Source organism: Ylistrum balloti, unplaced genomic scaffold (genome assembly GCF_031769215.1).
Source record: "Ylistrum balloti isolate Yb309-2 unplaced genomic scaffold, AGI_CSIRO_Ybal_v1 Utg370810, whole genome shotgun sequence".
Classification (NCBI taxonomy): domain Eukaryota; kingdom Metazoa; phylum Mollusca; class Bivalvia; order Pectinida; family Pectinidae; genus Ylistrum; species Ylistrum balloti.
The window spans coordinates 371,681-389,375 of NW_026782469.1; the positions used below are offsets into that span (position 1 = coordinate 371,681).

General features: G+C 34.9%; 1 protein-coding gene across 1 annotated transcript; it reads left to right on the plus strand.

The window, feature by feature from the left end:
• Positions 1–1,783: 1,783 nt before the first annotated feature.
• Positions 1,784–17,133, plus strand: LOC132558685 (uncharacterized). The gene is made up of 3 exons (XM_060223281.1): positions 1,784–1,802; positions 15,238–15,930; positions 17,067–17,133. The coding sequence occupies exons 2-3, from the start codon at positions 15,242–15,244 to the stop codon at positions 17,131–17,133; spliced, it is 756 nt and encodes a 251-aa protein (XP_060079264.1). The 5' UTR covers positions 1,784–1,802; positions 15,238–15,241.
• Positions 17,134–17,695: the final 562 nt, after the last annotated feature.

The following is a 17,695-nucleotide window of genomic DNA, read 5'->3' on the forward strand; positions in this document are numbered from 1 at the left end:
TTCAACTGTGTGTTAGAGAAGTCAACCACTTTCTTAACACATTCTTCCACTGATTCCTTCACTGACGGGTCAGGCAGACTGGTTATCCTTATAGAATTCTTCCGGCCATGCTGCTCAAGGTCATTGAGCTGGTTCTCAAGGTCGTTTATCAAAGCTTCCGAGTCGGTCTCTCTTTGTTCTAACACACTGACCTTCTCCATCAATACCCCATTGTCAGATTTTAAAGTGCTTATCCTCCACTTTAGGGAATTCACAAGCTCTTCATTTTCTTTTCAAATCTCGATCTGCAATTCTTCTTTCAACTTCCCGGCGACCATATCAATATACTCCTTCGTAACAGAGTTCTCCTGTTTCAGTTACAATTCTAACAAGAATTTGTACAATATTTTGACGAATTTTGAACATACTCACTCAGTAGTTGCAGAAAGTTATTGCAAGACTGTTTGATAAAATGTAAGAATTCTTCGGTTTTCATCTCCATGGTTTAATCAAACGTCCCCCAAAGCCAGTTGATATCAATAAGTTTTTTAACCGACACCACCAATTTCATTTTCTGTGATTACATTCAATCCTGCCATTATACACTGACTTCGATATACAATTATTAGTCTTAATTAGAGTCATCCATTATTTAATTAGTGGACACTTTCTCGCACGTGCTGTCTGGAACTTATACCCGCCTCGCCGTGTGATAAATCACACTCTCACAGGTTCAAAGGTCATTGCGATGATTTACGTTAGCTACGTTACACTGAGCATTCATTTGTACATACCTAAATATATAGGGATTATTTTGGTCCTTATCAAACAATTGATAACACATTTGAATATAGACTTGAAAATAAACAGACATTCTGTGTTGTTATGGTCTCCAACTTCACTATATAATCAGATATGACAGAAACTGGAAACCACAAAAACATGGTCAAGATATTTTCGTCGACAATGAATCAAGGGAGGCAACTCGCATATAGTTTAAGGTTTGCGGCTAGAAAACATAATTAGTTATCGATTTTCAGGGTGATAAAAAAGAATTCCTATTCCTGATATATGCAGTATTATGCTGAACTTATTGACGGGATGGTCTGTTTTTCTCATGAGCTTAAAAAAAATTTGCAATCAACTATTTATCGTAATCTTTGACAAGTATTATTATTCAAATGCTGGAAAAGCACAGTACTACGATTTGTTATAAAAGATAATCATAATTTTCTGAAATTATTAACAAACAATATATAAACCTTATACTGATGAAAATGTTAAAAATTCACTTTTTTTTGTCTTACACTATCTGTATACATATAGTCAATAGAGTTTTGAATAATGAATAATCTTTCAGGTTTGTTACTCTGGCATATGGTCAGTTCACTGTATCCGTGGACCTTCAGAACTTTTAAATCTTAGAGATGAAAATTCAAGTATAAAGTTTTTATTGCAATTTATAGTACAAGATCAGGCAAAGTTTGAAATAAATTCCGTAAAATTAGTGGTTTCTATGGGAAATTCAACATTATTCTGTGTATAATTTCCATGACACACGCTTTTTAACTTAAATTTGCCTTTATTTATAATGGCGACACTTTTATGCCATGCTACATAGTGAATCACCTACCAAAGTAGGATATATACATATTTATATATATCGATCCAGACAGTCCCCTGTGAGATAATAGGAACGCTTTAGTAACGATTACAAGTTACACTTACTCACCTTGTTCCGCTATTCGCGGAAAGAGGCTAAATATAGATAAAGGTAATTTCCGAAGCTCCAGACGCCATTAAGGTAGGACCAACAACTTCATGTATCTATATATATTCATATTTATTATTGAACGATTCTTTAAACACTTCAACAGTAAGGATCAACCGTAATCCGTTTTGGGATTCCTCCACGAGACTGATTTATATCGGACGTTAGACAATGTCCCTTGTAAATGGGTTAGGATTAACAGTACATTGTTCACCGTCGCTTTCATGATATTTTCGGTCTCTGCTGACTCCTGCTTTAATTGATGTCATTGTTTATAAATAAATAAGTTTAAATTATCACATTACTGAACCAGCATATGTCACATCTATTGTATATTTGGGGTGAGAAGGTTCGATGAAGACGGTTGTAAACAAGGAAGTAAACTAAGGCTCTACGTGTAGACATTTTTACATGTTGTAATAGTGGGCGTAACCTTGTTAAGATTTACATATGTATACATTTCGTCCAAAAGGTTTGCCGTGTATTATTATCTCAGCACATTAAAAGCGCTTGTATTATATAGTAGAATCAAAACTTAATAAGAGCGTTATAAGATCGCTTTTATCAATACATTTTTTTTCTGTTCAGTCATGTGAGATTTTATCCTGGATTTTGTTCTCTCCTCCCAGAAGTCCTTAACAATTGCAAATGTTTTGCAGTGTCCTCTTAGTGTGCTTCATTTTTTGCAGGTATTAACATTAATGTACTCAAGAAGTGGTAGTATGATAGACAAATAATTTTGACAATTATGCGTGGGACAATGCGTCGGTTTTGTATACAATAACACTCATAATGATTGTGTTGAATGGTAATCCATTTAAATCACGGCGGTCTTTACATGGGAAATACTTATGTTTAATAACTAATTATGTAGATAAATATCATACATGCTCAGTCTGACATATAGGATTTTTTTTATTAATTGCCCAAATTTAATTCTTACATCTTTCAAGTAAGCTGTGTCTCACTGCAGACACGAGTGTGGTCTTCGTGTCTGCTATGACTTACATACAAAAACACACATATTTGAATAGTAAATTGAATTATACCCCAACCATTATTGAAGTCCATCGAATTACAATAGGAAGCATGTATCAGCTTGAAATGAGGACAGACTACTTTTAATAACACCAACGGTGCATACACGATATGGGGGAGGTCACTCAAAGGATTGAACCGTATAATCATTAATTTAACACCAATAATAATGGAATGTACTAACATCCACAAATGATGCGCGTTATACAGAATGATGTCAAGGGAAAAGACATTAATCATATCTGCTTAATGCTGCATTGTTTTTCCCCTTAAAAGATTCATGTTTGTAAATACTACCGATAACGCAATACAGGCTGTAATGGTCTACAAATACGCAGTGAGTGGAGCGGTCTTCATAGACAAGCTAAGCTTTATATTGACTAACAATGGATCTCGCCTAGCGTCATGCAGTTGCCGACCTGCCAAGGGCATCGCGATCGTTACAAGACAAGTCGCCCAAACTTCAGCGTACATTAGGTGCATCATGTTCCAGAACACCACTGTTGCAAACATTGACAATAAATGTAGACGTTTTTGTATTCGCAATATTACGGAGCCCGTTAACTGACATGCTCCATACTTATTTTATTTCGTTTTATCGAAATAATATTTCGTTTTTTTCGTTTTTTCGAAATAATAATTCGTTTTTTCGAAATAATAATAATTTGTTTAAACGAAATATTATTTCGTTTTTTCGAAATATTATTTTGTTTTTTGGAAATAATATTTCGTTTTTACGAAATAATGTTTTGTTCAAATAATATTATAAGTCGGCGGTTTAGGAACTCTCCTGTGTGGAAAAAAAAAACAACTTAGTCACTGGATATAACTGCTGTGAAGTGTGTGAGGTAAGTTGTGATTTGTTTGTTATTTTATTACGTGAAATATAGGGGATATTTGAAATATCTTGTTGGGCATTTGCGTATTATAATCTAGAAAGTATATCCTCCGTCGGACGCACTTTACAATAAGGTGGTATCGTAATGAAATTACGGAATTAATAGCTGATTAGTTTTCATCTATGTGTAGCTAGGATTACTGATCGGCTTCTGATGTTGAACTTCGACAGTTCCAGCTGGTCAGTATAACGTATCAGTATTAAAAGAGACTTTTATATGTTGTAATTAATCAAGGAACACATTTTATAAACGATGGAAATACACTATACGCTGACATTGGTGCGCATTTTGATAGCTTTCATCTTCAGTAAACAGGTCAATGTTTGTAAATTTGCTGCCCAGGTTCCTGTGATATATATACTGTACATTATATCATGTCATACTCTTTTTTGTTATACAGTATTTGAATCCAGGCACCTTTAATAACTATAGTAGAGGGTGTGTCATGATACATATGTAGGCCTATATATAACATGGGCATCTGTAATATGTTATAATATGATAATGTGATAATTAAATTAAATTAATTAAATTGAATTAATTAATATGATAATAATTAATTATATCTAAATACTATTCAATAGCTGTATTCCCACAATACAAGTCTTGATAAAATAGGGGATGTGAAATTGAGCAATTGTAGATTTTTTTTTACATCAATGTAGCTCAATGTAGTTTCCATTTATATACATAAATTATTAAATTTGTATTTCATTTTACATTCAGGATGGAAGAATTTTCAAAAGGTAGAGGTGTGGAAGAAAGCACCATCAACAGAATGACAGAAGACGGCGTAAGTACTATATCATATTATAAGGAATATTAATGCTGTACTAATTGCCCCACCATAAAATGAGGGGTGGGGTACGGTTATAAATATATATTGCTTTGACCATGTCTGTTATGTCCCTTCTAGTTAAATTCCATCATTTGACAGATTTTGCTAAAAACACAAGTACCAGTACCTGTATTTCAGGTTTCTAGGGTAAAAGTCAAGGTCACTGTTTATTTATTAGATGGATACAGGGTTCCAAGGCCAAGGTCACAGTTGCTATGTAGAAAATCATACCAGTTTAGTGCCATTTCTCTAACTCTTTCATTTCTTAGCCCGAGTTGTGCTGAGTTGTTGATACCGGGGTACACCCAGCGCTGAATTGATTGATTTCTTTACAATTATTTTTATTCTATCATAATTTATATAATGTTCTTAAGAATAGGAGCCAGTCACTGAACTCATTTTATCACCTACATAATGTAGATGTACCGTAGAAGTTTCATGGTCAGCTGGCCTATATAAATGCAAATATTTTTATGTTATAGGATATTTGTTGTGTTCATTTAAGAAAAAAAGACTAACTCTTTATAATAGTATATAACTACTACATTTGTACTTTAAAATCAGAGGGCCTGGGGAAATTTGAATACAGGTATTATAGTTCATTTTCAGGTAAATATCACAATGGCTATACTGACCTATGAATATCATTAAGACAGCAAATGTATTTTGTGCTTTTTAGCTCTCCATGATCTTAAGAAAGTTTTCAGTCAGTCTGTGAGGAATTTTCCTGGAACCATTTATTCTTACATGTATGTAGGAACAGATCTTGAAGGAATAATGCTAAGGTTTTAGGAATGTAAAGTTGAAGTAATCATAAGTGTTTTCAAAAAATTCATGTTGCAATAGAATTTCCTGGTCAAAAAAATAACATTGCAGTGTTTAGCTCACCTGGTCCAAAGCTCTAGAAATACTATAGTGTCCGTCGTCCGTCCATCAACAATTTCTTTAATCGACTTCTTATAAACTACTGAGTGGAATTTGATCAAATTTGGCTGGAAGCATCCTCAGGAAGTGGCTGACCCCAAGGAGGCCTGAGGGGCTGGGCCCAAAAGGTGTAATTTGGCCATATTGCCTTAAGCATCTTCTTCTCTGGAACTAAATGAAAGGCTATTGATCAGATTTGGCTGAAAGCATCCGCAGTAGGTGAGGATTCAAAAATGTACAAATTGTCAAGCTAACCCCCACCCTACCCTGGGCTGGAGTGGCAGGGCCCAAAAGGTGTAATTTGGCCATATATTGCTTTACGCATCTTCTCAGGAACAAAAAGGTGTTTTGGATTGGAAATTCTCTAAATGAGAAGTATTGACCCCAGAGGGAGTGTGGGGCAACACATGCAAAGACAGATACAACTCTTGGTCAGAAAGATCAAGGTGAGCGATACAGGCCCTCTGGGTCCCTTGTTTCCCCCAAATTAACATTGAGATACTCTCTTTGTAAATCATGTTAGTGTATGTTAGCTTAATTGTAGCTGCAGGTAGGGAATTGTAGTAATAATCAATATGTGTCTTACTGCTTGAGGTTCATGATGATGTGTTATTTCTTTTATTTCAGATTGAAGTAACTGTTGTATCAAATATGACGGCAGAACAGATGAGCAAATACTTACCTCGGTATGGTGATTGCCTTGCAGCAATTGCTTTTTCAAAGCAGCAACTTACTGTCAGTGAATCAGAAACTTCAAAAGACAGAAAGACAACATTACGCGACCGGCTGATAGCAAAATTACAAGGCCAAGGTAAAAAAAAAGTTGGTGAACATTTGAGAAGATCTGTCCCCCAAGAAGGGAACAAAAATGCAAAAAAAAAATGACCAGAAAAATTGAACTTGGATGGCTTCATACCTATGGGTCTTCTACGCTGAAACAAGTCAGATCACCAAATGGAGGTGGTACCAGAACTGTCGACATTGATGTGAGTGCAACAATTTCTGAACTGTTGAATATAGCTAAAACACTCTTTTTCCCCAATTGGAAATCTAAAAAGGGGTACGAGAAAGATTTCAACTTCTATATTGCAAATCAAGTCCAGGAAAAACAAGAAAACAAAATGACAGTCAAACAGATATATGAAACAACCAAGTTAAAGGTGCTTCGATTCTATCTGGTAAGTTCTCCAGTTGTTCCAAACTCAACAGACAACAGCATCACAAAGAAAACACAACCAGAGAACAAGGAAAAGCCAACTAATTGCCTTTCTGATACAAGCCCTTATATGGATGCATTATGTAGCAACTTTCCCGATGCATTTGAAGAGTTGCCAGACGTTTTAGATACTGATGATACATGTTCTATGATGGAGTCTGATTTGCCAAGTATGCATTCATTTACAACAGATATTTCTGAGAGTGATGTATTAAGCCGTTCCAATGAAACACTTTTTGATGCAGATCATCTTTTTCATGAATCTGTAGACCAAGGCCAGCTTCATTCGCCAAATGTAGCACAAGGGCAACTTTCACCCCTGAAACAGGAAGGTGACTCTGAGTTAAACTTTTCAAATGTAACACAAGGGCAGTCACAGCCACATGACCAGCAAGGTGAATTAAACTTGCCAAATGTACCACAAGAAGTTACAGTGAAACCAAGCATCTTAAAGTTACATAGAACAATGATACAAGAGGAACTAATTCAGCACTTTAAGAATCCTTGTGCCATAAATGCAAATTTGTCATATACTTTTGTAAATGAGAAAGGCCAAGATGCTGATGGAGTATCAAGAGATGTGTATTCAGAGTTTTGGACATCTTTCTGCTTAAGGAGTAAGGTGAAACATATAGAGTCTCAGTTTTGACAAATGATTACAGCCTTGATGAATGGGAAGCTATTGGCTGGATTTTACTAAAGGGTTTTGCAGACCACAGATACCTACCTATTCGGTTGGCCCCAGTATTCCTAATAGCTATTTTGCATGGATAAGATGCTGTATCCCCACAACAGTTGAAGGATTCGTTTTTGAATTACCTTTCACTGTCGGAGAAAGAAGTTCTTGAATCTGCCATCAAGGGTTCTTCATGTGATGAAGAAGAATTAATCAGTATCCTGGACAGATTCCAGTGTCATAGAATTCCACAGCAAGAAGAGATGAATTCTACCATCATTCAGATTGCACATAGAGTACTCATCCAAGAACCGAAATATGCACTTGACGCGATGAGGTGTGTCAGTGGAAACACACTCCAATTACTGCTACCTGACATCGCATCAATCAGTACTCTGTATGAAAAATTAAACCCAAGTATATCCAAAATGATTTCTTTGTTGAAATCTTCACCATCTACAAAGGAGGAAAATGCAAGTTTCGGGTTTCTTCAGAGGTTTATTCGTGGTAGAAATAATGAGCAGTTGAAGTAACTACTCAGGTTGCTATCCGGCTCAGATGTGATATGTGTCAATAAGATCGATGTCACCTTTGAGGTTCGTTATGGTAAAGGAAGGATACCTACTATACACACATGTGGACCTTCCCTGGAGTTACCATCCGCCTATGTAAATTTTCCAGATTTCAGAAGTGAATGGGAGTCTATTCTGAGCAGCATGTACAGCATGGAAATGAGTATTGCCTGATAAGGGTCTCATAACCAAACTGTTCAATTGCCATGAAGGCAAATCTTGTTCAAGTTCATTCATTTAGACAGTTAAAGTTTTTTTTACAAGCAACTGGTGCATTTGTACAAACAAAATTATTTGCTTGTTTTAGATACAGAGGAACTGTACAATATTTTCATGTAATTCTATGTTCATACCAGGAACAATGTTCAAGTAGCCATTTTTCAAAGATTTATGAAAAAAAAACCTTTGAAAGAATTTTCAGCAAACTTATGAAAGTACACTTTTTTGAAAGAAAATTTCAAAGAATTAGTCGCCAATGGCGATTTTGGCTACAGTTAATGTGAACATAGCAGTTGCATTCTGTCTAAGTTTACCTTGATATTGAATAACAGCAATGCATTCAGGTGATGTTTTAATCATTAACCTAAAATAAGCTTAATACCAAACACTGATAACATGATCATCAGATTTAATTACATTAATGAGGTATAATGTGAACACAATAACTTGAGTAATTATTAACCGATTTTGATGAAACTTTGTATGCATCTTAATATTAATAAGATCTCGGACGAGATCGACAATTGAGCCAATTTAACAATATATTACAGTTATGGCCCTTTGTAGTATTATTCCTATCTAACCTTGTGAACACAATAACTTGAGTAAATATGAACAAATTTTGATGAAGCTTTGTATGCATCTTAATATCAATAAGATCTCGGACGAGATCGACAATTGAGCCAATTTAACTATATCTTACAGTTATGGCCCTTTGTAGTGTTATTCCTATCTAACCTTGTGAACACAATAACTTGAGTAAATATGAACAAATTTTGATGAAGCTTTGTATGCATCTTAATATCAATAAGATCTCGGACGAGATCGACAATTGAGCCAATTTAACTATATCTTACAGTTATGGCCCTTTGTAGTGTTATTCCTATCTAACCTTGTGAACACAATAACTTGAGTAAATATGAACAAATTTTGATGAAGCTTTGTATGCATCTTAATATCAATAAGATCTCGGACGAAAAAGTTAATTCTAATCAGGTGACCATTAAGACCCATGGGCCTCTTGTTATTCTTAGGTTAGGAAGTGTTTTATGCTACTGATGTTTTAGATGCAACAGCTATGCATTAAATATTGATCTTATAATGTTAGATTTTTTCAACAGATTTAGATAATAACTATATATTTTTCAGTTATAATCATATGAGCAAGGTCATATGCAATGCATGAGAAACATTTTGTAGTTTGTCATCTTTTTTTAAAGTTGTTATTTCATGTGTTAAATTTGATTATTTCCAATATGCATGAACCTATTAATGAAATAATGTTCCAAAGACTATATTCATATAGTACAATAATGGTATATTCATTTAACAGTGTACACAGTTGTATGTGTTGAAAGACAGAGTTCTAATACTCAGTTACTAGAAGATAAGCCATCAGTACTCTGTTGTTCACTTAATAGTTTGTTTGAATCGAAACTCCAAAACTAATTTGACTTCTGATATGCTACTGGACACAAAGCTGAAGAGTGAATCACTGACTCAGAAGGAATGAAAAGAACCGTTATTTTGCATACATTCAATGCTGTTATGATAAAATGATGTACTTGTATTATTGAGTCATATAGAGTATATTTTTAGCCCACCATCGTCCGACAGGCGACCATCTTGGATTTTTAAAGGAAAAGTTTGTTTCCGCTATTTCTGGGAAAGTACTGGATGTATCTTTCTCAAATTTCATATGCTATTACCCCTTGGTACCTTAATTGTTGTGGATTGAACCTTTTTACTTCAATTTCATTGTTAGGTCCCCTTGTTAAAAGTAGCCAAGAAAAAGGCATTTAGAGATCTGAGTGGAGAATACTAATTATGATTAGCAAGGAATTAAGCGGTAGATGTTGTATGACAGATAACATTGTTTCCCCAGATGTCTATTAAGTTGAAATATAGCAATATAAAAGAAAGTTTGTTTTGCATATCTTGTGATAAGTTCTCTTGAGGATCATTTTAGTTCAAATTCCATGTTATTGAGATAGCAAAAAAAGAAGAGAAAAGTAGAGGAAAGAACAGTCTGTCATAGATTGACAAAGAACTTCCAATGGTGGGCGCCAAGCTCCCTCTGGGATCTCTTGTTTTTCTTCCCAACTAACATCAGGTATGTGGTTTGTTACTTAATAAACATTCTGAATCAGTTTTGTTGTACTTTGTTTTCTCTTGTAGTTTAAACCCGTTGAGCAAACAAGTTTATGCCTTTGTGAATCTTTTTTAACAATTTCTTTAATTTTAATGGCAAAGCTCATGATATTCGACTTGTAGCATGCGAAGGTTAAAGACTAGCATTATAATAAGCAAGTTTATTTACATGAACGACCTTGACTTACATTAAAGATCACAGATTGCAGCTACATAGAAATTCTTGAACAGCTTCTCATTAATCAAAAGGTCCATGGTTACAGAGCTTGCACAACAGGTGTGTGTTAAATATGATATTTGTCATTTAATAAAGTTTAAAATGGCACCTTCAAGAAATAAATAACGAGAGTGAAAAATACCATATCCACAACCACAAGTCATGTGACCAGTTTAAATATGAGTCGGCAGCAGTAAAATTGCAGAATATGTTAATGCAAGTACAAGGTACATATATCAATATATATATATATATATATATGTAGCATGGTGATATGTCTGCCATCGACATTTGACATCAACAAGCAAGCACTATCTGTAAACAAACGTACATGCGCTAGTCCTGGTCAAAGTTCAACTTTAAGGTCATATACAAATACCACTAGGTATAGGTATCCAGCAGTCGGTACATTTATACAATGATGTTAATGTGAAATAGCACATGACATGATGGGAGAAATAATATTGAATCTGAAACATGTTGGGATAAGGGATACAAGCTATCAATATTGATCAATTGATTGATCTAACTTTGAAGGGCACCGGTCAGTAAAATGGGTTTTAAAAATCTTAATACAATTAAATTATCACTTACTATAGCTTTTCATTATCACTGAGGTCAAGGGCTATGGTGTTAGGTAGCAGCATTCAAGAATGGATGGCAATAAATGTTGAAATAAGTGACATTAACTTGCTTTCCACGTCAGAGGGTAAGTCTTTCTACTTCTGAAATTGTTTTTGAATATTTACTATTCCAGTGTATCAGTAACTGATCATTTTATTGAAATGACATCATTTGTGCTGGGTCAATAGTGATGTGCATTGGTGCAATGATACTCTTGTAAACCTCAGTTGATGTGAACATGAAGAATTATGAGGATGATTTAGTTGTATTATCACATGAGATCGTTAAATTACGGCGGTTTGTCTCAAGTGACCTATTTTAAATGCCTTTTGTCCGTCCTCATGCGCTGTCCGTTCGTAAACAATTCACATTTCGACATCTTCTCCATAACTAAGAGGCCTATAGACTATATATTAAGTATGTAGCATGCTGGGTTGAAGGGCTATCAAAGGAGCTCAAGAGAATGACCTTGACCTTTATTCAAGGTCACAGGGTCAAATGTGTATAAAGTCTTTAAACAACATCTTCTCATTAACTGAGAGACCTAGTGACTTTATTTTAGAAACAGAGCATTCTGGGGTGAAGTGCAATTGAAGTTTTTCAAGTGAATGTCCTTGACCTTGATTCAAGGTTATAGGGGTGAAATGTGTTTAAGATTTTTAGTCAACATTTTCTCAAGAACCAAAACGCCCATGGTACTGATATTTGGTCTGTTGTACACTTGCATTAAATTTGTTCAAAGGAATGATCTTGACCTTGTTTCAAGGTCACAGGGGTCAAATGAGTTAATAATCGTTGAATAACTTCTTTTCAATAGCTAAAAGGCTCAGGATACTGACATTTGTATGCATGCTTGGATAAAGGGCTTTCAACATTGTTCAAAGAACTTGACCCTCAGTCAAGGCCATAGGGGTCAAATGAGTAAAAAAATCTCTAAATTACATCTTCTCAGAGAAAAAGTAAAGGGTACTGATATTTGGACTGTAGCATGCAGGGATAAAGGGATTCCAGGTATTTCAACAATTTAACAATTTCTTCTAATTAGGCAGCAGCTGCAGTGACTTGATATTGGACCAATAGCATGCAGAGATGAAGAGCTATGTTGAAATGAATGACTTTGCCCATACTTTACATGTAGGTCATGGGGTCAAATATGTTAAACTCTTTAAAGGACTTCTTTTCGCTAAGCAAAATGTCAAGAGACCTGATATTGAGCCTGTAGTATGTTGAGGTGAACAACATTGACCTTAATTCAAGGTCATGGGAATCAAATTTGCTAAAATATATGTATCAAAACTCAGGTGACCGTTAAGGCCCATGGGCCTCTTGTTTATTTAAGCTAACAAATCTATTCATGCTAAAGTAACTAGGTGTCTTCGGTGCGATTTACTCTCGACAATAAAGTCTCCAAAGCAGAAATCGGGTATACATTAACGACATTTGCCATGATAACTCAATTTTTCCCTTGAGGAATTACATTAGGAGATGATGTATACACTGTCTTAAGCTGGAATACAAGTCAACAGCCTGATACGCATCATTTGCAAATGTCAATATATTTTCAGACATGAATTGTATGCATATATTATATACGTCTACATCACAGGGTATTTCACTTTGGAACAATGCGTTATTATTGCATACTTGGAGGTCATTCTCATCTACATCACACGTGTAATCATCAACTGCATAAAGTTCAGGAACTGAGAACATAATATTCGGTCGCCCACTTGGAACATTGGGATTGGTAGTTGGTCGAATAACGTGAGAATCCCACACTCCTGCTGTTTCGTCCAGCTCATTCTAAATAAAGATAAAAGAATCATGCATGTTAACTTTACCTTCTTTTTTGTACCATTTTTACGATTCTCTAAGACATTAAACATTTTCGATTAATTATAAATATTTGTGAAACCTGTGCGTGAAAATCGTTTCGGATGTATTGTAAATGTACATCCTAAATACTTTTCGTACATTTGGTATTTGTATATATGCTGGTAGTTTAAAAAATCTAGCACCACATTTTAGCAATGTCATACCTCTGCTTACGATTTCTTTTATATTTTTATTCAGGCGTATTGTCTTTTTGTTTACAATAGGATTATGTTTTCAAATACAAATATTTATATGAGTGATTGATATAACTTGTTTCATAATTGTTGTAAAAAATAAAGTTTATTTATTATTTATTTAAATACAAATATTCAAGTGCAGATACATGTATCATAACTTTCTAAAGTGACTGTGCAAAAAGTCAAACAAACTATTTACAGATTTAGATATTTATATAAGTACCTGAATCAGTGACAGGATGCAGAACAGTATGCTATTTTTGTCAATAAATCCGCCGTCGAATTTACCATCTGCCTTAATTTGGTCAAACAAAGCCAACCAGAATTCCATACACTCCCTTCGTAAGAACCCCCACCAACTTTCGATCCTTTGATTGCTTGTACTACGTCCATACATAAAACTACACTCACCATGGAAAGAATCATTATCATTGCGTCGAAAAAAAACGTTGAAACTCGCATACATGCCCATTTTCTGTGCCTCTGTCACCACGTACAATGAGCGGACAACCGGCCAGTTTTTCCACCGCTTTTAAATAGTAACCACCAATGATCCTTGGATCACTACTGGTATAGTACGCATTGAGCCAAATTACTTTGCGCGAATATCCATCAAAGCATCCATTGATACAAATTCCGTATGGACGCAGCTTGTCGTAAGAATCGAAATGCCAGATGTAGTTGGGTCCTTTAGAGCATTAAAGGCGTCTCTTTAGTTTATGTCTTCGACGGAGCTCTGTTCCTTCTGGATCTAGAATGCCCATTAACAGACGGACTTCTTCCTTGCTTGCTTGAATGCCATGGTTTTTCATTTTTTGATACATCCATCGATATCCATGCAGTACTCCTGATCCCTTATATTCAGACTCTATGAAATCTATAACAGTCATAATATCAGCACCTTCTCTATACCTATGCAATGACTCCTTGTGAAGAATCCTGATTAATTGCCTGCTGCTAAGATTGATTTCGTGTCTCTGATTCAAAATCCAACAAATGTCATTATGTTTCAAGCCTAATTTGAAGTAGCATTTTATCAGTTTTAAACGTTGTTCCTCCATGACAACAATAAAAGCTGCCGAAGAAATGATGTCATTTTCTTAACACGAGATACTATTTCGAAATAACGAAATAATATTTCGAAATAACGAATTAATATTTCGTTTAATAATATTTCGAAATAACGAATTAATATTTCGTTTAAACGAAATAATATTTCGAAATAACGAATTAATATTTCGAAATAACGAATTAATATTTCGTTTAAACGAAATAATATTTCGGAAAAAACGAAATAAAATAAGTATGGAGCATGTCAGTTAACGGGCTCCGTACAATATGTATGAGACGCTCTTACAAATAAAACTGCAGTTGTATATTTGACTTGTAAGAGAACATATTAAGACCATTACCTGACAGACATTATATAATATTCCTAATGCAGACGGGATCAATTAAGTGCGAACAAATTGGATACCGCATTGACGGATATATCAATGCCTAAACCAATACTGAAACGGATCACTTGTGATGGGACCATTGGATATGTCATGTTTAAAAAAGATCTATTTAGTATGTATAAAACAGAATCGTTATTGCAGCATCCAACTTGATTACCACTTAATAAAATGTTTTTGTGGATATGGTAGCACTTGTGTAGCATTTAAGTGAATTGGCTAGCAGTTGCTTGCATTCCAGCACATTATTGACCAAATAGCATGTTAATGCGACTTAAATCATTTAGCAGTTGTTGAAATAAATGTGTAAATTTGACGCCTTTGGATTTAGCAGGACAGAGATCGAATATGATGTCAATTCTGTCAACCATGTCAATATCGTCAAGCTTTTAGGTGATTTAATTGACATTTTACAAAATAAATAGTAACATTAGATTAACGAATCTGTTCTACACTCGGTATTTGATATTGCAGGAAGTATGTTTTACAGATAAAACACACGTTTTCAATCTACTATCTTTAATCATCTGTTAACGCAACAATTTAGTATAATTCTTTTTATAAAAAATCATATATAATTTCAGGTAAATGCTAACTATGGCTGAAGGTATGGCACAAGTTCATCTTAGAAATGTGATAGATCCGCCTTGTCCAAGACATCCAGACACAGAAGCTACGTTTGTCTGCCGTCAGGACGGATGTGATGAAGCCGTGGTATGCTCGCAGTGCATTGTTGACGAAGGATTTCACGCTGGACATAAACTAACAATGCTACAGGGTCACCTAAAGGTCTGTAAAGAGAAAGTTCTGGAATGGAATAAAAACACCGAAGAACACATCCTTGGTCCTTTGAAGGAAATGGCAAAACAAATAGAAGCAGAATTATTAGGCTATGACGGAGCATGTAAAGAACTTATGGAGAAAATTGAGAAAAGAGGAGACCAACTTCATTCCAATGTAGATACGTTGGTAAAGGAACTCAAGACTAAATGTAGGCAAATCAAAGCATCGAATCGTCAGATACTAGAGCAGAAACAGCGTGACATCCAGGCAAAAATTGCAGAAGTTACGGAAGATATAGCCTCTCGTGATGCCTGTATCAAGGCCACATGTAAAGCTGACATCGTCCAAGCCGCAAAAACAGGGATATCAAAGACGTACTCCAGTATCGAGCCGATGGTTATTGAGGATGTTTCTTTTCAACAAAGTGAGACGCCGTTGAAAGACATGAAACGGTTTCTGGGACGAGTATGTATTGGAGATGAGCGATCAACAAGGTATTTTTAGCGTACATATACACTTTTAATAAGCATATCTGCCATTTTAGTAACCCATGGAAATAAATAATATTTTGACGTATAATTAATATTTTTATAGTTTTAGCGTGTTCTATTAATGCATGCGTTATAATAATGGGAACAGACCCTGGAATATCTAATCAATTTGGGTGTTGCTATCCAGAAATTGAAAATTCCCGATATTGAAATTTATATCATTATGTTTATCGCACAGCTTACTTGAAAGCTGTCCATGTTGGTTTCGTTGTATGAAAAGATCGAGATAAGCGTCTACTGTAGAGGAGTTTGTCGTATCTTTGATTTCCGATTCTGGTTGATATATATACGAACGACATCGTCAATTAATTTGTTATTATCAAAGGACAAGACGTCATCACTACATCTGAAACTAAACGACGTGTTCAGGCCTTTGTGACCTGTTGTGATAAGCTCTCAATGACTTAAGCCTCATGTGAAAACAAAAACTATCCAGTCACAGACGGAACAGTTGTTTCCCATAGGTCTGCCGATAGTCTGTCAGAATCTCGATCATTTCGATGATTTTGTCCTCTGTATATCTCTGCTTTAATATATATATATATATCAAAACAAGCTTCAGTATAGTTCACAACCATATATTTATATTGCCGTTCGCCTCATTTGGATAAGAAAGCTCTCTTAAATAGAGAACAGAGGCATGCTTTCAATTTAGAATAGGTTATGGTTGTGAACAGGGTGGGCAATTCAAATGTTATTATAGGAGAAATGTGTTTTTTAGAAGAGGGAGTTAAAGTTTGGTCAAGAGCTCTATGGAGTTCTTCAAAGTCCACATACTAGTCATTCCATATAGTAAGATATATTTAATACCAACAAACGAAAGTCGGCACTTTCATTATATATCTTTCTATTTTAAAACCAATGTAGTGATTTAAACTAACTACGTCATAACAAAGTATTATAATCAATAGCTCTTTTACATGGAGATAAGCAATTAACTAGGAAAATATTGCATATTTTGAAATTTTGATGTTGAGCATCATGCTATAATGTAAATGTAACGGTGAGGTATAACGCGTTTTATTTAGTTGATTTAACAGAAAAAGTTGACTAAATTCCATTTCTTTTAAATCCATCAGGGAGGAGTCGGATGAAGAAAAGGTCAAACGCCTAGAAAATGAAATTCAGAATTTTACACAGAGGTGAGCAACTGTTTATTATATCCCTAACATCTTGAATTATAATCAATATAATATGTAATGGCATTTATCTTAAATGCTCCATGGAAGGATTTATATGGCGGACGTATCGCCCTCGTAGATAACATCATTGTTTCACGTAGTAGATACACATTCTAAACCGAATATCAAAGGAAGGTTTAACCTCCTGGAATTGGAGGATTAGAGCAACATTCTTCATATCGTACAAAGAAATACAATATTCCTTAATGAAATGCTATGACGACCGCTAGATATTCCCATTATTTTAATCAACCTGCATTTTCGAAACACTGCCACGACTTTGATCTTCATTTGATTACTTCTAGCTAAAGGACATAGGGAATTACATATCGAATCAGCAGCGACATGCTTAAACTATATGTTGGGAATGCAGAGAGGTTGCTATCAAGAAATAGAAAAATCACAATATTGAATTGAAATCATCCGCTTATCAGACAGCTTGGTGGTAAGCGAGAGATAAGCGACTGATGAAGAATAGTATGTTGTGTCCTTGATTTCAAAATTTCTTCGGTTAATACGATAGACGT